General features: G+C 43.4%; 1 protein-coding gene across 1 annotated transcript in view; it reads right to left on the bottom strand.

The window, feature by feature from the left end:
* LOC117529186 (neural proliferation differentiation and control protein 1-like) overlaps positions 1–24,304 on the bottom strand; it is a 98,277-nt gene that overhangs the window by 15,452 nt on the left and 58,521 nt on the right. Inside the window, 1 exon segment of the mRNA XM_034191893.1 lies at positions 16,956–17,111. Coding sequence (XP_034047784.1) covers positions 16,956–17,111 — 156 coding nt within the window.

The raw sequence follows: 24,304 nt of genomic DNA, 5'->3' as shown, positions 1-24,304 counted from the left end.
CTGTTATTGTTCAAACAACACTTTACTTCTGTTGATTATCACCCAAAAGCAAACATATCGCAGACTATTTGCTGTGATGCAAATAACTAAATGAAATTAAATGTAAAGTAAAAAAAATTAATTAAAAAAATGTTTTGCTGCTAAAGTTCTGATGTTACAATGACAAGATTATTTCCGTAATTATGGATGTGGGTCAAAAACAAATTACTCATAAACTGGAGATTTTATATACAGCAGATCAGCACGGCTCTGAATACTTTCTTTACAAACAAGTTTATGAACAAAACAAAATTATGCTCATGTTTAATTCAAAAAAATCTTCGACAATACATTTAAATGTTGTTTGAGAAATCAGCTTAGACTTCAGCTATGATCATTATCGAACAAATCATTTTATCATCTGACATCAAACACAGCAGCAGGAGCATGTTAACAGCTAATAAATGTTTATCGCAGCTATACAGTGTTAGTTGCATTTGTGTAAATTTAGGTGGACTTGCTGCTATACATTTTAGCACGATTAGTGTACCTGTGATTTTATTTTTAACTCGCGAGTTGCCCATAGGGATCCATGGATTCTAGATTGGGTATGGTTTGTAAATCTTTCAAATAAATTATGCAAAGGTTCTATAATGATTTTAACTGAATGTGCAGGAAATAAAAATTTGAAAGTTTTGTGAATAATTGTACTTATTATTTGGCATATTTAGTTGATGCTGTGTTTTACAACCGGCAAGGTTGAGATATTTCCTTTGTTCAGAGCTTGTCTGGTTACCAGGGACTGATTAATGGTGATATCAACATCCATTGTTCACTGTTGTTACGTAATATCTACAATTTCTACAAAAATATTAGACCTATCAACTTTCCGTTTTCACAGCGTTCATCCTTAACCCAAAATACATCAGCAAACCAAATGGTAAATGTGAGCTCACCACAGTTTCTCTGTGATTGAAGTCATACACATGCATGCACGTACACAGAGGTCACTTGGCTTTTAATATATAGATTTTATAAATTTATTCACACTGTCCTCTGAGAATAAAGTGTGATCACATAATTTACTCTATGGTGTTTTCAAATCAGACACATTTATCCACTTATATGTGCAAACACATTGACATGAAAACCTTTGGAAAGCCTCGAGCATTTATACATTTTTTTATGTTTTTTAATGTTACCCAATTTTATTTAATTATTAAGGATTTCTGCTTCTCTGAGTTAAAATTTCTAAAAAATATGCCCCTTAAATCTGTACAACATGATACAAATTAAATGAAACTATCACAGCAAAAACAATGGAATGTATAAATGCGGGAAACCTTCAGTCTGACACAACAAAATCATCACTTTTACAGCCAGTTTTCTTGAGACAACTCAGGGGATGGATACATGAATATTTCCAAGTCACTGAATATCTCTTGGACTTCATTTACATCAATCATTAAGAAATACAAACAGTATGGCTCTGTATGATAAATCTGTCTGGAGAAGGTAGTCATCAAAAATTGTGACCAGGCAAGGAAACTCGTGAGCCACCAAGACCAAGCTGAATAGTTATACGCCCTTGTGGCTGCGATTGGCAAACTGTGCATACTGCACAAATAAAGAAATATTTGCTTTCTTTTTTCTAAAAAAAAAAGTTATTTAGGATCATTATATGAGAAACATAGTCATCATGAGTTACATTCTTTTTTTCCATTTATACATCTGATCTATGTGTTTTTTTCCCGTATTTTTTTTATACTATATCAATACACATCGTGTTACAACCTAAATTAGAACAGAACATGGGTTGTTATCATATCCAAATACAAAGAAAAACAAAGTGCCTTTTTTTTAAAGACGTTGGGCATTTCAGGGAAATATCCATTATCCACTTCCTTCAAATTTCCTTTTCTGGAGCCTCAAAGAAAATGTAATTTGTTCCAATACATAGATGTCATGTATAATATTATACCACTCCTTAATAGATAGGGTATCTGGTTTAACCCATTTCTTTGTAATTGCTTTTCTAGCTGCTGAACTCAGTATTCCAAACAGTTTCTTATTTCTAATATTTGTAGCCATGGAAGTTAAGAGCTCCCCAAAAATGTTTGTTCTAGTTGAAAGTAATTTTTGTCTCAAATATGATTTCCAATTCAGAATGAATCTTATGCCAAAAAGATAGTACTTAAGAAATACTTTCTTCAAAAGAGATGTGAAATTTCAGCTACAGTTTTCCAGAAGGAACAATGGAGATATGAGCCTAGATATGCTCTGTTTTATTTTAACAAAATCCTTGTCATTCCACTCCACCCACCACAAACCTAACTGACGGTGCAACAGACAAAAGTTGCACTATGAACACTTTCTCCAATCACAGCCACAGAAGTATGTCACTCTTTCAGAGTTGTCTAGGGAAGCCACCACAACATCTTGGTGGCTTCCCTCACTACCCTCCTTCTATCACTGCCTACTCCAGACAGATTTACAGTACTGCTTGTTTCTGTGAAGGCTCTCAGTTGTCCAGGTGGTTTCCATAGTAGAGAAGCTGAATCTTCGACTGGACTGGGTTGCTTGACGGGAAGACGTTTCGCTTAAAATCACAGAAGCTTCCTCAGCTAAAATTCTTGCTCTGGTAGTCTGACTTCTGTCTTGACTCTTGTAGAGAAGAAGTACTGCTTGTATTTATTAATGATTGATGGAAATTTAGTCCACGAAATCCAGTGTCTTGGAAATGATCATATATACTGACCTATATAAATTAAACCAGCTGTAAAAGTAATTATTATTTTATATTAAACCATACCCACACATTACTTTAGCTTTAATATTTTAATTTGCTTAGCAGGATGGAGTAAATATTTGTTTGAACTGTAAATTTGAAGAGCATAATTTAAAAAAAGATTATGATAGAGAAGCCTGAATAATTTAATTTGATGTCATAAAAAAAATACAGCCATGTGTAAAGGTCCAAGGCTGTCCAAACCTTTCATGTCACTGCGCTGTACCCAGTAAAGCTATATATATCATTCACAGTTTGTTTGTTCCTAATGGAAACAAATGACATGGCTCAGAGGCATTGCGTGTTTACCGATGTGAGTGCACGCCTCCATGTCAAATATTAACACGTCCTAAAAATTTCTTGTCTTACTTGTTGTCCACCCGCAGCAGTTTGTGTTCTCATCCACTCTGCATCTACTGTGTGAATTTTACACATTATACTTCAAACAATCCTCAGTGCAAAAAACAGAAAATTCTTTATATGAAAGAAGTGCAATTTCAAAGAGGAAAAGAATCATCAGTTCACTTTCCAGTTAAAAATGGTAAATGTGGTGAACTCACCGTAATGAGAAGATAATTCAATCAATGAGGAAGATGGTTTTTTTATGATTACTAAGTGATTAAAGGGAATGATAAGCCAATCAAAAATAATGTCTTTTTTCCATTAATAACGCAGATACACAGCAAATTTTGCGGTGTAAAATGCACTTTACAGGGACTACGATTCCTTTTCCAACAAGAGTTAAACAGATTCTATTATAGTGTGAAATCAGCTATAACGTCTTGCCAAATCAAATTTTTCAACTGCAATAAGAGTCATTCACAGCATGAAAGAGTTGATTTAATGCTGTGATAGAGTTTAACTGTATTTGGAGTGGGACCAAATGTCATCCCGGCAGAGTTTATTTTGCCCTGAAGAAGTTACTGTGCCGCTGATGTCTTGAGTTGATTTGTCACATCATTGATCCACCGCTTTAAACAAAAACCTGTCACTGTTTTATCTTCTACAGATGAAAGAAGCCGTGACGAAGCTCATTAGTAAAATAAACATCACAGATGTCCTAATCTAATTTTTTTCTTTTTTTTTTTAGCTCTGCTAAAACGTTTTTTTTTTCACTGTGTGTTTGATAGTTCGTTCTGAGGATAACTCAAAAAGTGATAACGTGAATTTCAACAAACTTACTAAGAATCACAATTTAGCTGCAAAAAAAAAAAAAGAAAGAAATATTTTACATACACACACACACGTAAACTTGGAGCTTTCATGGAATAGGTTCTATTATTATTATTATTATTATTATTATTATTATCTGGAGAGGATCCTCAAAAGTAGCCAGAAAATTACTAATTAGATCATTTCATACTTTATTTTTTAAAATAGTATGATGGGGTGTTTTTGGCTTTGGTAGAGGTATGCATTCTAATTACTGCACTTCAACTTCTTCTTTAGTATCAATAGTGAAACGGAGATATTACTGAAACGGAGATATTATTACAGCTCTGCATAAAAAAATTTAAATAAAACACATGGTGCTATTCTCAAAGAAATTCTTAGAATAGAGATGACCAATTCCATGAGACCGTCACGTCCATTACTGCTTTCAATGGTCCTGCTGGGATCTAGTAGTCCCAGAATATTCGTATTCTCAACAGGATGAAGAAATAATGAACAAACCATTTTTTAACATACATTTGTCCCACTGTTGATAAATGACCTTTGCTGAAGAGTGAAATTTTAAAAAGCTTTATGTTGTGGGCTGGGGTGTTTGGCTGGCTTTGTTTTTGTTTTCTGTTTCTCCCAACATGTGGTATGCGTTCAGGACTGAGTGGCTGACGTGGGGCTGAGTTTGAGGACCTCACCCTGATCACCTGTGGCTTGTTATCACGTGCAGTTCATCAGGACTCACAGCTGTGGTGCATCTGTCTTGATCAGGGCATGTTGCATTTAAACCTGGAATACACAGTGTGTATTTGCCAGAGACTCGACTTTGTGACCAGACGTGTGAGATCAACGTTGGGAGAACAAGCTCACCACTACGGACGCAGAGACCGCTCCAGGTTTGACGCCACGGTCTGTGAAAGAGGATTGGGTGAGGTCTCACGCTCTTCAGCACACTTCCTGAGGTATTTTGGTTTTTGTGACTTTCATGAAGTCAGTAAATTTGGTGTCCCTCACACCTTGTTATATTGAGTTGTTATGCTATGCTAATCGTCTAAATCAGCTTCTACTGCAGTGGAGTTTTGAACTGAGTTGTTCCGTGCCTGCGGGGAGAGAAGCTGATTTTACATTTAGGCCAGGAAGTGTTTTGCTGATTGTGTGCACCTCTGAGCTGTCTCTCTGTGTGGAGAGTGTTGGACTCACCTTACGGTTTCTTCTTTCACAGACTCGGTTTGTCGCGGCCACCTGGGGGGTGTCGGCGGGGTCCTTGGGTCCAGAATTGCTGTGGCTCCGGTCCTTTTGCGCTGCTGGGAGCATGCCGTTTTTCCACCTCGCCAGACCGTTGACTTTTGGGTTATTATCACTTAATACACTATGTTAATTAAAACTTGTTTTCCTTTGAACCGTGCTCTGCTTCTTTTATGCTGGGTCCTGTCAAACGCTGGGTCGGTTTTCCGCCCGCGTCCAACACATAACACTTTAAACATTACTGTAACAAAACCTAAATACACACATTTTCCCCAAGATATAATTTAATTTGGTTGAAATCTTAAATGATAAATTTAAGTTGAGACAAACTAACACATGAAGGTGTCTGTAATAAATTGCAGTATTGTTTTTTAAATTGGTCACATGTTCTCTATTTTGCAGTGTTGAGAACAAATGTGTTGGGAAGGTGTCGTAGCACGGACCCACAACAGGGGGCGCAAATGAACGGACAATGAGTAAGCCAAAAGGTAACAATTTAATGTTGTGATAATACACAACCAAATGTACAGAAATTTGCACAGTCAATAAACACCAGGTGACGTGTGGGCAGGCTCGAAGATAGAAGACCCCTGACGAGAGAGAAGCCGCGTCCCACACGGCTTCCACCACCAACGGTCTGAAGAACACCGGAGCCGCCAAGTCCCGAGTCCCCAGGTGGCCTCTGTCTTCGGCTGTCGACCCTGGTACTGCTGGCAGAAAGCAGAGATATGATGTATGAGTGTGAGTCCGCACACTCAGTAATTCACAGTCCATACACAGTTAGGAGGGAGCTCCTCCACCTCCAATCACACACTCGTACAGCTCCTGGTTTAACCACTTATCTGGGTTGGGATGTGAGGCGAAGCCGTCGCTGTCACACCAAACGCCAATCCCTCAGATAAGGAAACACTCCAGGAAAACGGCTGTAACAGAAGTTCAGGTTAAGCACACAAAGTGTCTGTCAGCAGAGAAATTACCTTTTTAAAGGTAGTCGATTTCTCGGCGAGGAGGTGGAGTTGCAGTCCGGCTTTTATGATGGTGATGATGATGAACGAGTGACAGCTGGTACAGGGGATGAATGACAGCTGTCACTTCTTCTGGTGGTGGTGGGCCAGCAGTACCTCCTCTTCAGCGGCCCACATAACAGGACCCCCCCCCCTCAACGGGCGCCTCTTGGCGTCCGACCAGGCTTGTCCGGATGTCTTGCGTAGAAATCGGCCAGGAGGGCCGGGTCCAGGATGAAGCTCCTCTTCACCCAGGAGAGTTCTTCAGGTCCATACCCCTCCCAGTCCACCAGATATTGGAACCCCCGGCCCTTACGACGGACGTCCAGGAGCCTGCGGACTGTCCAGGCAGGCTCCCCGTCAATGAGCCGGGCAGGAGACGGCGTAGGTCCCGGAGTACAGAGGGGCGAGGTGTGGTGTGGCTTGAGACGGGAAACGTGAAAAACAGGGTGAATCCGCAGTGAAGCCGGGAGTTGAAGCTTCACTGCGGCCGGGTTGATGATCTTGAGGATTTTGAAGGGTCCTATGAATCTGTCCTTCAACTTCGGGGAGTCGACACACAAAGGGATGTCCTTGGTCGAGAGCCACACCTCCTGCCCGGGCTGGTATGTGGGGGCCGGGGAACGCCGGTGGTCCGCATGGGCCTTGGCCCTCGTCCGGGCCTTTAACAGGGCAGAGCAGGCGGCCCGCCACATCCGGCGGCACCTCCTGAGGTGGGCCTGGACCGAGGGCACACCGACCTCTCCCTCCACCAGCGGGAACAATGGGGGCTGGTACCCCAAACATGCCTCAAAAGGGGAGAGGCCGGTAGCAGACGAAACTTGGCTGTTATGGGCATACTCGATCCAGGCCAGATGGTGACTCCAGGCCGCCGGATGCGCGGAGGTGACGCATCGAAGGGCCTGCTCCAGCTCCTGGTTGGCCCGCTCTGCCTGGCCGTTTGTCTGGGGGTGATACCCGGACGAGAGACTCACGGTGGCCCCCAGTTCCTTACAGAAACTCTTCCACACCTGCGAAGAGAACTGGGGACCACGATCTGAAACAATGTCCGATGGTATCCCATGCAGCCGCATGACGTGGTGGACCAGGAGGTCTGCCGTCTCCTGGGCCGTCGGGAGCTTCGGGAGGGCCACAAAGTGGGCCGCCTTGGAGAACCGGTCCACTATCGTGAGAATTACGGTGTTGCCCTGGGACGGCGGGAGGCCCGTGATGAAGTCCAGGCCAATGTGAGACCAGGGGCGATGAGGCACCGGCAGGGGTTGGAGGAGTCCCGTAGTCCTCCGATGGTCTGCCTTGTCCCTGGCGCAGATGGTACAGGCCTGGACGTAGTCCCGGACGTCGGTTTCCAGGGACGCCCACCAGAAGCACTGCTGGACTACTGCCACGGTCCTACGCACTCCGGGATGACAGGAGAGCTTGGACCCGTGACAGAAGTCCAATACGGCAGCTCTTGCCTCTGGTGGGACGTACAGTCTGTTCTTGGGGCCAGTCCCCGGGTCCGGGCTCCTTGTCAGGGCCTCCCGGACGGTCTTCTCCACGTCCCAGGTGAGGGTGGCCACGACAGTGGACTCGGGGATGATGGTCTCGGTGGGGTTCGACAGCCCCGCTTTGGCTTCTTCTTCATGCACCTGGGACAATGCATCTGATTTTTGGTTCTTGGTCCCGGGGCGGTACGTTATCTGGAAGTCAAAGCGCCCGAAGAACAGAGACCAGCGGGCTTGCCTGGGGTTCAGCCGCTTGGCGGTCCGGATGTACTCCAGGTTCCGATGGTCCGTGAAAACCGTGAAGGGCAACGATGCCCCCTCCAGCAGGTGTCTCCACTCTTCAAGAGCCTCCTTCACCGCGAGGAGCTCCCGATTGCCGACGTCATAGTTCCGTTCAGCTGGGGTCAACCTGCGGGAAAAAAAGGCACAAGGATGGAGAACTTTATCAGCCTCCACATTCTGGGACAGCACGGCTCCTATCCCTGAGTCAGAGGCGTCCACTTCTACTATGTACTGGCGATCAGGATCAGGCTGCACCAGAACTGGTGCAGTCAAGAACCGGCGTTTCAACTCCTGGAACGCGGCTTCGCACCGATCCGACCAGGCGAAGGGGACCTTGGTGGAGGTCAGGGCAGTCAGGGGGCTAACTACCTGACTGTAACCTTTAATGAACCTCCTGTAGAAATTTGCAAAGCCGAGGAACTGCTGTAGTTTCCTGCGGCTTGTTGGTTGGGGCCAATCTCTCACCGCCGCAACCTTAGCCGGATCAGGGGCGACGGAGTTGGAGGAGATGATGAACCCCAGGAAGGACAAAGAAGTGCGGTGGAACTCGCACTTCTAGCCCTTCATAAACAGCCGGTTCTCCAACAACCGCTGCAGGACCTGACGTACATGCTTAACATGGGTCTCAGGGTCCGGGGAGAAGATGAGGATATCGTCCAGATACACGAAGACGGACCGATGCAGGAAGTCCCACAAGACGTCATTTACCAACGCTTGGAACGTTGCGGGGGCGTTAGTGAGGCCAAACGGCATGACCAGGTACTCAAAGTGACCTAATGGGGTGTTGAATGCCGTCTTCCATTCGTCTCCCTTCCGGATCCGAACCAGGTGGTACGCGTTTCTAAGATCCAATTTCGTGAAAATTTGGGCTCCATGCAGGGGCGTGAACACTGAATCCAACAGAGGTAACGGGTATCGGTTGCGAACCGTGATCTCGTTCAGCCCTCTGTAATCAATGCATGGACGGAGTCCGCCGTCTTTTTTACCCACAAAAAAGAAACCAGCACCCATCGGGGAGGTGGAGTTCCGGATCAGCCCGGCAGCTAAGGAGTCCCGGATGTAGGTCTCCATTGATTCGCGTTACGGACGTGAGAGGTTGTACAACCTACTGGACAGGTACTCAGCGCCCGGGACCAAATCGATGGCACAATCGTACGGTCGGTGCGGGGGAAGAGTGATCTTTGCTGAAAACGTCAGCAAGATCATGGTACTCCTTTGGCACCGCCGATAGATTGGGGGGGACTTTGACCTCCTCATTAGCCGTAGTGCCGGGAGGAACCAAGGATCCTAAACACTCCCGGTGGCAGGTTTTGCTCCACTGCGTCACAACCCCGGACGGCCAATCAATCCGGGGATTGTGCTTCACCATCCATGGAAAGCCCAAAATCACTCGGGAGGTAGATGGTGTTACATGGAACACGATCTCCTCCCTGTGATTCCCAGACACAACCAAAGTCACTGGTTGTGTCTGATGTGTGATTAATGGAAGCAGGGTGCCATCTAGTGCTCGCACCTGCAATGGTGCCGGCAGAGCCACCAGGGGGAGCCCTACTTCCTTTGCCCATCTGCTATCCAGCAGATTCCCTTCCGACCCCGTGTCTACCAGTGCTGGGGCGTGAAGGGTTAAATCCCCACAAAGGATTGTTACTAGGATTCGTGCAGATTTGCGGGGTTTCCCCGCGTGCGTGTTATGGCCCACCCTTAGCCCAGTTTCTAAGGACGGGCGTTGTAGTTTGACCGTTTGGGGCAGTCCTTCTGCCGGTGCTCACAAGAGCCGCAGATAAAACACTCCCCGCGGGCCAGCCTCCTTTGTCTAATGTTTGTTTTCACTTTGGCCCTGCTCGTGTCCATAGCCTCCTCAGCAGGGGGAGCTGTAGCCACACGGAGCTCTCTGGCAGTGAAGCGTGGGGACGACGTCACCTTTTCGGAACCGGAAGGGGGAGGGACGGCCCGTGCCCGGTCACGCCCCCCGGCTTGCTCCCGACGATGCTCGTTTAAACGGTTGTCTAAGCGTATAACTAAATCGACAAGCCCGTCAAAATCCCGCGGTTCCTCCTTAGCCAGTAGGTGCTCCTTAAGGACCGGGGACAGTCCATTTACAAAGGCGGCGCGGAGCGCAACGTTATTCCAGCCGGACCTCGGTGCCGCGATGCGGAAGTCGACTGCATACTCGGCTGCGCTGCGGCGCCCCTGTCTCATAGACAGCAGCACGTTCGAAGCGGTCTCGCCTCTGTTGGGATGGTCAAACACTTGTTTGAACTCCCGTACAAACCCAGTATAAGACGTTAGGAGCCGTGAATTCTGCTCCCAAAGTGCCGTAGCCCAGGCGCGTGCCTCTCCTCGAAGCAGATTTATAACATAAGCCACCCGGCTGGCGTCTGACGCGTACATGACAGGGCGCTGTGAAAAGACGAGCGAACACTGCATGAGGAAGTCTGCGCACGTCTCAACACAGCCCCCGTACGGTTCCGGAGGGCTTATGTATGCTTCAGGGGACGGTGGGGGGGTTCGTTGAACGACCAGTGGAACGTCTGATACAGGCCCAGGACCAGCCAGAGGAGTGGCTGCAGCAGCACCCTGATTGTGCGCTTCCACCCTGGCGGTGAGAGCCTCCACCCTCCGATTAAGGAGGACATTCTGCTCGGTCACTAAATCTAACCGAGCCGTGAAGGCGGTTAAGATCTGCTGCAGCTCACTCAACACGCCTCCCGCTGATGCCTGCGCTCCTGGCTCTTCCATTGGCCGTTCAAGCTTGGGTTGACACCCCTCGGAATCCATGACGATGGCCGAGAAATCCTGTTGGGAAGGTGTCGTAGCACGGACCCACAACAGGGGGCGCAAATGAACGGACAATGAGTAAGCCAAAAGGTAACAATTTAATGTTGTGATAATACACAACCAAATGTACAGAAATTTGCACAGTCAATAAACACCAGGTGACGTGTGAGCAGGCTCGAAGATAGAAGACCCCTGACGAGAGAGAAGCCGCATCCCACACGGCTTCCACCACCAACGGTCTAAAGAACACTGGAGCCGCCAAGTCCCGAGTCCCCAGGTGGCCTCTGTCTTCGGCTGTCGACCCTGGTACTGCTGGCAGAAAGCAGAGATATGATGTATGAGTGTGAGTCCGCACACTCAGTAATTCACAGTCCATACACAGTTAGGAGGGAGCTCCTCCACCTCCAATCACACACTCGTACAGCTCCTGGTTTACCCACTTATCTGGGTTGGGATGTGAGGCGAAGCCGTCGCTGTCACACCAAACGCCAATCCCTCAGATAAGGAAACACTCCAGGAAAACGGCTGTAACAGAAGTTCAGGTTAAGCACACAAAGTGTCTGTCAGCAGAGAAATTACCTTTTTAATGGTAGTCGATTTCTCGGCGAGGAGGTGGAGTTGCAGTCCGGCTTTTATGATGGTGATGATGATGAACGAGTGACAGCTGGTGCAGGGGATGAATGACAGCTGTCACTTCTTCTGGGTCTGGCGCCCTCTCGTGCTTGGAGCCCGCACTCCAAGCAGAGCGCCCTCTGGTGGTGGTGGGCCAGCAGTACCTCCTCTTCAGCGGCCCACATAACAAAATGTTGTGTGATTAGAGATTTTCTAATCACATATTTTGGAAATGTGATTTTTATCAGGCGTCAGCATGCTTGTAACAGTTTGAGTTTATCAACTGTCTATTTCTAAAAGAAAAATCATCACACTGCTTCTGAAGCAACAACAGAAACACTTTAAAGCTGCAAAAATGACAAAGTGACAGCATCTCTCTTTTTTCTGATGCAGCAAGAGATGTAAATGATTTCTAACAAACCAAATAACCAAACATGAAATCAGTGTGCAAAAGCACTGATTGGATATACGTATTATTATTATTATTATCAGTAGTAGTAGTAGTAGCATTTTTTTACTGTGTTTTGTATTTACAGAAATATTTATTTATATTTCAGTGTGCAAGACAGAATTAGTCTCCCTGCTGAGTCAATGTGGTCTCTCAGGGTTTACGCAATAGTTTTAGGGAGCTTAGCTGAAACCAACCATGTCCTGGATTCACAAAACACAGCAGCACATACCTTAAAAGTGAAAGTATTCATGAGCAAAAACAAAAAGACAAACAGAAACAAGCACTCAGCCACCCTCTGGAAACAGCTATAGTTCTGCCCACCAGATCTTGGGGGATCATTTTATGCAGTTTAGGACAGATTAGCAACTTCTCTGATTGCAACTGACGTCACATTTCCCATGATCCACCCCGATTCACTTGTGTCCGTGTCTTTGATGTATATAATTGCATGGCAACAAAAATCAATGGCAGACGCGTGTGGTTATTCTAAGATTTATTGTGAATTAAGTACCAATGACAAGGTCAGATATCGAGAAAAGATCAGAGTGTGGAGGGATCGATCCCTACAGCAATGTCCTGATAACCCCGTGAACTCGGACTACGGCAGCCCCGGCTCCAGCTACGAAAGGCCCGGGTCCAGCTTCGGGTCTCGGCAAGGCGACTTCCCTGTCATTCCGGACATCTCCTCAGAAGCGGTGCAGAAGGTCCAGGTGGTCAAGCAGGTGTTCAGCAGGCTGGGGATCAGTATGAAAGGGGGCCGGGAGAACCGCATGCCCATCCTCATCTCCAAGATCTTCCCAGGACTCGCCGCTGACCAGAGCCAAGCTCTGCGGGTCAGGGACGCAAACCTGTCTGTCAACAGCAACGACCTCCGCAAGGCAACGCACGACCTGGCGGTGCAGGCACTGAAGAAGGCTAGCGGAGAGGTGACGCTGGAAGTGAAGTATATTCAGGAAGTTTCTCCGTTGTTTAAGAAACCATCCCTGTTGGCTGATCTGAGGACTCTGGCTTGCCCAAACATGGCAGCTCCTTGTACTCTTCAAAAGACAGCATACTGTGGTTCTTCGCCCTAAAGACAGACCCACTGCACACTCCTGGCCCTTGACCAGAATTGTTAGAACACCTGACAACTGTGCATATAACTCCCATTTTGCGCCTTGCTCAACAGTTGCCACAGCCTTGTTGTACATCAAAGATGGCGGACACTAGCGAATCAGAGAGGATCATGGGAAATCCGTGACGTCAGTGCAAGCCACCTATTTGGAGCTGGGATGGTGTGGCAACAGGCTACGTAAATGTATTCACACACGATTATGACTACTCCTACTGATTACTGCAGGATTGTACATGTTGTTATGGTAATATTTTGGTCAGTTGGGGTTGTATGTCTTGATTCGCTTATCTCAACAGTGACGCTCATGTCTCTGGGTTCCTGGACTTTGACGTTGCAGAAATGCCTGAGAAGAGGTTATGAAACCATGGGGACAGAAGTATCTAGAGAACAAAGTTCCAAGTCTTTAGGGTCCAGGTGCTTCTTGTCTTACTGTATAGTTAGAATGATTTTACATTAAAAGAACGGTTAATCAAAGACACTCTGATGAGGTGGAAGGCAGTGAGAGCACAGCGATGGAACATCAGCTACAACATTTTGGCCATATTCCAAGTTTCTCCAGGCACGATCAGGTACACTGGTGACTCTGCACTGAGGACCTCAGCAACGGCAAAAGGCCAAAAGTACCCCCACGTTTCTCCTAGCTGCAGTGGATGGATGGACCCGATGTCTACCTGGGTGGTTGCAATCCAGGGCCTGGGGTAGTTCCATTGTGTGGGGAATGCAGCATGCTCCCAGACATGACCACACAGAGCAGAAGATCTGACTGCACCTCATCAATTTTCCTACATCTGCAGCAAATGTCCTTTCTGCCTTTGTAAGATGTGTCCTTGTCATGTTTACTTTCCACCCCGATGCTGCTGCCAGTAATTTGCTCGAGTTTGGATTGTGTGCTGCTGCAGACCCATCAAAAGTATTAAACCTCCAGAGAACACAGTCAATCACAAACACACACAGATACACACAGCACAATTCCATCCCTCTCAGGCAATTTCTAATTTTATTTAGTGTTGTGTTGGAAGACGCCAGCAGTGCAATAAACTGCCACGGAAATCTGGAAAAATCTGATTAATTTTGTTCCACTTTGCTCTGTCTTTGGTATTAGACTCATGGATGAGTGATGGAGAATGTGAGGAGTGGGAGAGGGAAGCAAGTAATCTAAGTGATTAAAACTGTCACTGCGCAAGGGCGGTTAATGCATGTGTGTATTTTTTTAGAAGCAGCAGGAGAGGATTAGAGAAACAAAGGCTCAGACTGCACCACACAATTCACAAAGATACAGTCTGGGTGGGAGATTTGGAGGACATACAGGAGCGGCTGAAGGAGAGAAGAAACAAACATACAGGAAAGGATAGGAAGGAAAACAATCGATAAACAAGTGAGATAAAAGAAACGAGTGGAAGAAAGATGTGGGCAAGAAGATACAAAGATCAGAAAAACAGGCTGTGACAAAAAAATCAATGTTGAGTAAATAATGTTAGAGAACCTGAAAATTAACATAAGTGCGTTAATATAAGTGAAAGTCGGACATCTGTCGTACTGACCCCAAGAAATTGGGAGCAGCCGAACAACAACTATTGATTTTCTGAATTATAAAGTAACGGTCATAAAGCATTCTCAGATAAAGGAACAAAAATCCACTTTATCTTTGTGCAAATATACAGTATTGCGCAAACATTTTAGGCACATTTAATGCATCATAAAACCATAACAATATGAAAAGCTGATATTCATAAATGTGTGATGAATTTCAACTTTGATGATGGCTTTGATATGACAATTGGCTTCTATTTACATGTGATTTTTCGGTATATAATTCGCACAAGATTATACATCACAGGACCTCAAAACTATTTTAAGGATAGCAAGTAACTGAGTAACTGTGTTTTACATTTTGTGCTTTTAATACTGCATGATAATTTGCAACTGTGTTTGTGTGGCATTCTACTGGCCAGTACACTTACAAAGATGTTTTTATTATTGTGGAAGTAAAAACATATCTCACATATTTACTTTTGTTGGAACAGATTTCGACATTATATAAAATAATAATTTCGCAGCCGATGACACATTTGCTCTCAGAACTTGGATGATTAAACCATCTCTCATCGCTCCCAGAATCACAGAGAAGTTATCTACAGCTGCAGGTTGTCTCATGCACGTTGTGCGGTGGAGAACGCATTTGGAATTGAGGTAATACTTTATATTGTAATGGATTGGTAAAACAGTTGCACTGTCATTCTTTCTTATGTGTTAGATAATGTATCTGTAAAATTATGTTTATTATAGATGTGCTGCAGCAATGAGATGCACTGACTCGCAGTGACACACAGTGTTTTCAAATAGGTTGTGCAATGTTCATGTCTAGTTCCAAGTTCCAAGAGAAATCACTGCATTTGAATATATAGTACAGTGAGGAAAATAAGTATTTGAACACCCTGCGATTTTGCAAGTTCTCCCACTTAGAAATCATGGAGGGGTCTGAAATTTTCATCTTAGGTGCATGTCCACTGTGAGAAACATAATCTAAAAAAAAAATCTGGAAATCACAATGTATGATTTTTCAATAATTTATTTGTATGTTACTGCTGCAAATAAGTATTTCAACACCTGTGAAAATCAATGTTAATATTTGGTACAGTAGCCTTTGTTTGTAATTACAGATGTCAAATGTTTCCTGTAGTTTTTCACCAGGTTTGCACACACTGCGGCAGGGATTTTGGTCCAGTCCTCCATACAGATCTTCTCCAAATCTTTCAGGTTTGGAGTTTAAGCTCCCTACAAAGATTTTCTATTGAGTTCAGGTCTGGAGACTGGCCAGGCCACTCCAGGACCTTCAAATGCTTCTTACAGAGTCCCTCCTTAGTTTCCCTGGCTGTGTGTTTGGGGTCATTGTCATGCTGGAAGACCCAGCCATGACCCATCTTCAATGCTCTTACTGAGGGAAGGAGGTTGTTTGCCAAAATCTCACAATACATGACCCCATCCATCCTCCCTTCAATATTTTGCAGTCAAGCACCTCCAGAGTATGATGTTTCCACCCTCATGCTTCATGGTTGGGATGGTTTTCTTGGGGTTGTTCTCATCCTCTAAACATGGTAAGTGGAGTTGATTCCAAAAAGCTCTATTCTGGTCTCATCTGATCACATGACCCTCTCCCATGCCTCCTCTGGATCATCCAGATGGTCACTGGTGAACTTCAAACGGGCCTGGACATGTGCTTGCTTGAGCAGGGGGACCTTGCTGCCCTGCAGGATTTTAAACCATGACAGCATCATGTGTTACTAATGTAATCTTTGTGACTGTGGTCCCAGCTCTCTTCAGGTCATTGACCAGGTCCTCCTGTGTAGTTCTGAGCTTTCTCAGAATCATCCTTACCCCACAAAGTGAGATCTTGCATGGAATCCCAGACCGAGGGAGATTGACAGTCATCTTGTGTTTCTTCCACTTTCTAATAAATAATCATAACTGTTGTTGTCTTCTACCAAGCTGTTTGTCTGTTGTCCTGTAGTCCATCCCAGCCTTGTGCAGGTCTACAGTTTTGTCCCTGGTGTCCTTAGACAGCTCTTTGGTCTTGGCTATGGTGGACAGGTTGGAGTGTTACTGATTGAGTGTGCGAACAGGTGTCTTTTATACAGGTAACAAGTTCAAACAGGTGCAATTAATACAGGTAAAGAGTGCAGAATAAGTGGGAGAACTTGCAAAATCGCAGGGTGTTCAAATACTTATTTTCCTCACTATATATATATATATATATATATATATATATATGTGCAAACATGCACCAAACACCAAAAATGTCATCAGCTTATCAAACCCCCTCACCCACCCCACTCCCACAGTGTACATATGGTGAAAGTATCAAGCATTAATTATGTATGATAAAAGAATGATCATGTTCACGATATTGTGTACACACACAGACACACGCAAGCATGATGACACTGTGTCCCGAACACTATGTACACAGTAGAGGAACTTAAAAAAAACAATCAAGATGTTCCGATGTGATAATGAACTACAAAATTGTTGAATGACGGAGAATGCAGATATTTCTTACTCTTCAAACTGTTCTGACGGTGCTTGAGCATGTTCACACAGCGTCCTTCTTCATTTTCTTCCAGTGGGGAGAGGCACGGTCCACAGTGGGAGGAGCCACGCTCACAGATGTGCCGTCCCTTGCTGACACAGTCTAAACGTTGGCAGTGTTTGGCAGCTGGGTGAGACAGAGTGACAACAAGAGCTTTGTTAGCATCCTGCTCACCAACAGGATTCCTTATGTATTCAGGCAAAATAAAACAAAAAATGGCAGAGAACATTTAGACAGTTTGAGTTTTTAATAAGTTGCTGCCACGGCTCAGTCCCATTTAAATACTGAAATGTGGTGAAACGTTCCCACCTGCAATCCAAACAGCTCAAACCAAAGTAACGTCAACTAAAGGGTCACAATCAGCTGAGATTATCTTTTCACCTGATTACTGCCATCTGACGCAGAACCTGCACCCACACACTCTATTTATGTAGATACACAAACACACACAGCATGCACAGTGGAAGAAGTGGGACGCAAAACCACAGAAGGTGTGTTTGGTACCAAAGGGCAGGAGGAGCAATCCCGAGTGGATGATAAGTACATCAGCAGCGCTGCACAGCATGGAGACGTGTGGCTGCAGTTTTATGAGACAGTGATAATGATAAAAATTCTCATGTCTGATTAAACGGATCATATTGTGCAACATTGGGTTTTAGCTACTATTTATGGTTAATTATGTTTGGAATTTAATATTAAATTTCCCGAAAGTCCCGCAATTCTATGATGTGCATGTAGAACCCAAGCACTATAAGTAAAATTAAGGCCTAAAACAACTCGTTTTGACTCCTGTGACATATGTCATGAAGGTCTGCTCACTAAAATTTTGAAATGGAATATTTTACAATCAAATGACAATATATGGATATAAATGGAAAGTCTGTATTTTCTATAGAACAGAAGTTAAGTGGTTAGGTGTAACATTTTCCAATGCAGCCATCCTGATGAAAATCTAAGAAACACAAGATAACGTTTGGGCTAAAATGTAGCTTCCTTAATTAATAGTAACTTTATTTATAAAGTGTATTCACTCTAAAACATTGCAGCACATTTAGTTATGTCCACGTGCTACATCTCTTTAACATAAAGAGCTCTTACAATTTTTGGATGCTGAACTCAACTTTACAAGTTGAGTTGAGTTGTAAAGTTTGTAAAACAATTTATAAATCAAAAGAAAGCCACAAACAGGAACAAGACAAAAATCGACACCCCAATCAAACTGATCACAGTTAGATAAAATAAATCTGCTATTTACTGTATAATTAATAGAAAAAAGCTGAGTTTTTAAGTCTACGCTGAAACACTTCAACTGAATGTGTCTAATTTGGGCAGTTATACTATTCCGTAACAAGAGTGACATCATTTCCAGGAGTGTTTAAATTTGAAAGTCCTTTACTATAATTTGACTATAGATTCACAGAGTATTAGACTGACAGGTTACTCATCCTGTCAGCTTTTGTATAACTGTGGCAACAGGTTCAGGTTTCTTGTGAAAATATGCATTAACACTCTGGGGCCGACGCCATCGTATACGATGGCTAAGACCAAGCTTTACTAAATTATAAATAACTTTTTAATAATATGAGATAGAAACTTACTTTTTTTTTGCTGAAAAGTTAACTCCAAGGACTTTCGAGCCAGCCATTGGCCATCTTTGTTATCCTCATAGAGGCTGCGTGATGACGTGCGCAATGTGAGTGTCCAATCGGAATTGGTTTACCGTCACATGGTTTTCCAAAATCCAATCGTAGGGCAGATTTACCTCACGTGAAAAGCCAAAGATCGTTTTCAGGAGTGATATGTTACTAGTTTGAATAACCCCCTGGGTGCTCCAATGAGTGCATACTATTCAGGTCCAATGCATCCTGCGCTATTACACACAGCGATCAGTGAAAGCAGACGGACAGCCTCTGATGACAATCTCACGTGCTCAAACAAAAAGTGTATAACTATCAGGAATGCTCCACTAGTTTGCATGTGAATGTTACTGGATAACTCTGTTGCCTTCTTGACATAAAGCACTGTTTACCATATCAATGGAGCGAGGGGGAGGGCCGCTCCTCAGACTGTAAGAAGCCAAAGTGGGCCAAAGTGTGAATGAAAGCTGATTTAGGGGCAGCACAGAACACTCCGAAACACAGCAGAAGTAGAAGTTTGTGATGTAACCTTTATGTAATAGCAGACAGAAATTGCTTTGAGATGAAGATAAAAAAAGCATAGACCATTTTGTATATATTGTTCAAAATGTGCATTTGTGTTTATTCTTTGAACCTTTTTGTTGTACAGTCTTTCACACAAGACGTCAAATTACCTTTACAAAGTGTCAAAACAGTTGTTTATTATAGTTTGCTCTGTGTTTTGAATAAATGTGTGTGGAAAATTATTTTCCACTTTACTTTTTCCTTTCTTATTTCTGATTGTAAACCTTTATTACACTTATAAAACACAACAAAAGCTTATATATTATGAAAGCACAGGTTGTCCTGAAAAAAGAGACATAAAACGTGATTGTGGGATGCAGAGAGAGCTGTTAACAGCAATAATAAAACATTTATGCCAGGCGAGTGAACTGTCCTCGGACCCTCGGGTTAAAAACGATGGGTCCTTCAGTGTGACACACAGTTGTATTGAGATGGAAACGCTGTGTGAGGTGGAAAAACCTGGCTTCAGTGAGTAAAAGACCTATTATGTATTGTTCCTACCTGTGCACCCAAAACAGGTGAGTTCACATTTGAACTAATTAAAATCAGCTTATTTAGTGAGTAGAACCAATACTGTATGTGGTGGGGCTTTTACTCATTGAAGCCGAGTTTCCACCTCTGGTTTTATGGAGGTTTGTTTGTGTGGGAAAAAAAAATCAGACATCATGTGTTTTATGCCAAAATACATACTGTACAACAATTATTCCAAATGCAATATTTTGTCCTCAGTTTGTATAATAATTCTGAATCTCCTGTAGTGAGATTTCACATATTTAGCATCATTATAAACATGAATCCAAGAACCTGCCTTCTTCTGTTCCTGAAATAAACATTTTTGAGAAATGCATAATTTTGAAAACAAAAAACAAAAAAACATTTACTAAACAATTTAGTGTTTTTAATTATCAATGTTGAACCTCAGAGTGTCTAAACATGAATTCAACCAATTTTCCTGAAAATCTAAAAATCTGGTTTTCTGTCAGTTGGTGCAATGTCAACGACTTCATAACCACATTTTTAAAAGTAATATGCCTTTAGTTTGGGGCATGTCATTCAGGCTGAAATTTAGAAAAAATGCTCATAAGCCATAAAAGATGCAAAGAAACAGATCATTCTTTTCCAAATCAGTCATTTCATGAAAATGGGTCACATTACACAAGCCAACATTATTGGTCAGTAAAAACAGAACAGCCCTATGTGCAGGGAAAAAATATAAAATGATTGTCTCTCTATATATTGATTAAATAACTGTGACAACATAGAGGACATAATTATCTTGGAATTTCTTCTTTTTTGAGTTTTTATCTGAAAAGGGAGACACCAAACCTCCACCAAATTTGTGACACACAACACCTAAGTATTATTTTAGTAAAAATAAAGAGAAATACTTAATTTGTCTGAATTTACTTCTGATTTGATGGGCACATGGTAAAATTAATTTCCTCCCACAGACCAGTGTCTTAATCACTTGGTACAGTTGCAGAGAGAACTCCAAAAATGTGGTGTTGAATGTAACCCGTAGTGTCCCGGTCTGTTACATTTAAAACCCATGTTCCTAAACTGCTAATTTATTCAATAAATAAAAGTCCAGTTGTGCTGTTTGAAAGCACCACTCTTGAGATCCTTAAACCCATGGGGAGATCAAATTTAGTTGAACAATAAAGTAACAGTCATCAATTAGTCGCTTTATGTTTGGTTCAAGTTTATGTTCTAATATAGTCCCAAAAATATCACTCTGGGGCTTTCCCGCGAATCCATCCAAAAAAAGTATAACATGACTTAGCTCAATAGTGGATTTTATGTATTCCCCATGGTCTGTATATTCATATCTTACAGTCTATAGCACCTTGCTAGGAAATTTAAAAATTGTCACATACTTGCGGCCCCTTTTCATGAAATGACCTAAATCTAAAAAGAGTTGTGGGGTCTATGGGATATTTTTATGTTGCAAATATCCACTGAGACATCATTAGCTGCAAAGGTCTAAAATATGGCCCATTTAAGTCAAACCAAACTGTGGAGGGAAAAAAGCTGCCAAAACAAAATAATTTCTTTTGTAGGACATTAATTTCAGCATCTAGCAACTCCAATATGTAGGTCAATCACATTCTGTTTTTATCCCAAAGATGAGCAGCCTCAAATCCTCTACTGTGGATTATAGCAATAAAGGTCATAGTAGTTTTATCATCACAGCTGCCATGTTCTGAGTCCTGAGAACAGCGTGGCTCTGCAGCTGGGCTTCTTCCCATTAAAAGTAAGGCTGCGCTGCACAAGGATCTGCTGCAGAACCTCTTGAAAGCTGTTGGCTTCTCTCTACACGAAGACGAAATCTGACACAATACTACATGATCTGTACACCGCAGTGTTCCTCAGAAACCACTTCCACCTGACTCACTGTGTGTGCCCTGTGATTCAGAACTGCACTGTTATGTGCCGACGCGGGTTGAGGAGCGGACCTGCGTCTGACTGAACCCAGCGCTAAATAACCAGAAAGCGGTTCCAAAAACAAAACATTTATTCCCCTTTCGTGCAATAATTGTGTACAACATAAAAGTGCGTTTATCTGTCGGAGTGAAGGACAGCGCACTCTCCAGCGCCTAAAGGGATCGAAGCCCGGCGCTTCTGGACTCACGTTCATCGCCAAACACCCCCCAGGTGGACACGACAAACCGACTCTGCAAAGGATAGAAAAGGTGAGGTAAGTCAGCAGCTACAACCAATATCCTTCAAAGGCACACACTATCAGCAACACATTCAGGTCTGAATTTAAGCTTTATGTAAATGAGCAACTTCTCACAACAGGTGGAGGATCATCAGTCCGCACGCCACGGCAGTGAGAAGCAAACTGCACAACTCTTATCAATATTCACATATACTGCGTAACAAAATACCAAATTACGTTAACACTTATTCAGACAATTAATCACCTCTGATGTGTGCTGACAGCATGTGTCCCTCACCCGTCCTCCTTCACAGGCATGATGTGTCAAACCCAGGCACGGTCCTCAGCGTCTCACAAACGAACATCACAAGGTCGAGTTCCCGGCAATTCTGCTTGAATCACACATGGCTTAAATGCAGAACGCCATCTCATTATCTGCTTCAGCTGAAAGTCTTTAAGGCTGCACATGAGCACCATCCACAGGTGCTGCACATCACGTTGATGAGGGTGAAGGACTCTTCTGCCAGCACCTTCTCCACAGACAATAAATCAGTTTGCATACCACCTGGAGAGCAAAGAAAAGAAAAGAACACCAAAATGTCCAGCCAACCCCCCCCCCAACACACAACACTGCACAACACTGCATATGTTTTTCTATATATTCCTTGTATTTTTTTCTTAATCGAAGATCTTGTATTATTTCATATGAAACAGAGAAAAATTCTGAAAGCCAAAGAAGAGAGCGGTCTAGCAGGGTAATAGTAAAAACAGACCAGAGTTGGAGTAAGTTTTCCTCTTCAAACCATTTACAGTAGATGAACAAGACAGAGCGAATACGCTGGTGTACAACCCCTAGTCCATACTAAGGTCAACTAATTATTGTCCTGACCGATTACTGGTGCCGATATTCGACACCGATATGGTTATTAATCAATCAATCAATCAATCAATCAATTTTATTTATATAGTGCCAAATCACAACAAACAGTTGCCCCAAGGCGCTTTATATTGTAAGGCAAGGCCATACAATAATTACGTAAAAACCCCAACAGTCAAAACGACCCCCTGTGAGCAAGCACTTGGCGACAGTGGGAAGGAAAAACTCCCTTTTAATAGGAAGAAACCTCCAGCAGAACCAGGCTCAGGGAGGGGCAGTCTTCTGCTGGGACTGGTTGGGGCTGAGGGAGAGAACCAGGAAAAAGACATGCTGTGGAGGGGAGCAGAGATCAATCACTAATGATTAAATGCAGAGTGGTGCATACAGAGCAAAAAGAGAAAGAAACACTCAGTGCATCATGGGAACCCCCCCAGCAGTCTAAGTCTATAGCAGCATAACTAAGGGATGGTTCAGGGTCACCTGATCCAGCCCTAACTATAAGCTTTAGCAAAAAGGAAAGTTTTAAGCCTAATCTTAAAAGTAGAGAGGGTGTCTGTCTCCCTGATCTGAATTGGGAGCTGGTTCCACAGGAGAGGAGCCTGAAAGCTGAAGGCTCTGCCTCCCATTCTACTCTTACAAACCCTAGGAACTACAAGTAAGCCTGACAGCGAAGCGCTCTAGTGGGGTGATATGGTACTATGAGGTCCCTAAGATAAGACAGGACTTGATTATTCAAAACCTTATAAGTAAGAAGAAGAATTTTAAATTCTATTCTAGAATTAACAGGAAGCCAATGAAGAGAGGCCAATATGGGTGAGATATGCTCTCTCCTTCTAGTCCCCGTTAGTACTCTAGCTGCAGCATTTTGAATTAACTGAAGGCTTTTCAGGGAACTTTTAGGACAACCTGATAATAATGAATTACAATAGTCCAGCCTAGAGGAAATAAATGCATGAATTAGTTTTTCAGCATCACTCTGAGACAAGACCTTTCTAATTTTAGAGATATTGCGTAAATGCAAAAAAGCAGTCCTACATATTTGTTTAATATGCGCTTTGAATGACATATCCTGATCAAAAATGACTCCAAGATTTCTCACAGTATTACTAGAGGTCAGGGTAATGCCATCCAGAGTAAGGATCTGGTTAGACACCATGTTTCTAAGATTTGTGGGGCCAAGTACAATAACTTCAGTTTTATCTGAGTTTAAAAGCAGGAAATTAGAGGTCATCCATGTCTTTATGTCTGTAAGACAATCCTGCAGTTTAGCTAATTGGTGTGTGTCCTCTGGCTTCATGGATAGATAAAGCTGGGTATCATCTGCGTAACAATGAAAATTTAGGCAATGCCGTCTAATAATACTGCCTAAGGGAAGCATGTATAAAGTGAATAAAATTGGTCCTAGCACAGAACCTTGTGGAACTCCAGTCTGTTAGTCTGTGAAGAAGATTCCCCATTTACATGAACAAATTGTAATCTATTAGATAAATATGATTCAAACCACCGCAGCGCAGTGCCTTTAATACCTATGGCATGCTCTAATTATTAGTGTCTGTAATTTTTAAAGCCGATTAGGGAG

This window comes from Thalassophryne amazonica, chromosome 17 (genome assembly GCF_902500255.1).
Source record: "Thalassophryne amazonica chromosome 17, fThaAma1.1, whole genome shotgun sequence".
NCBI lineage: Eukaryota > Metazoa > Chordata > Actinopteri > Batrachoidiformes > Batrachoididae > Thalassophryne > Thalassophryne amazonica.
Note: the sequence above shows the minus strand (reverse complement) of the source record. Positions and strands in the feature narration are given on the sequence as shown.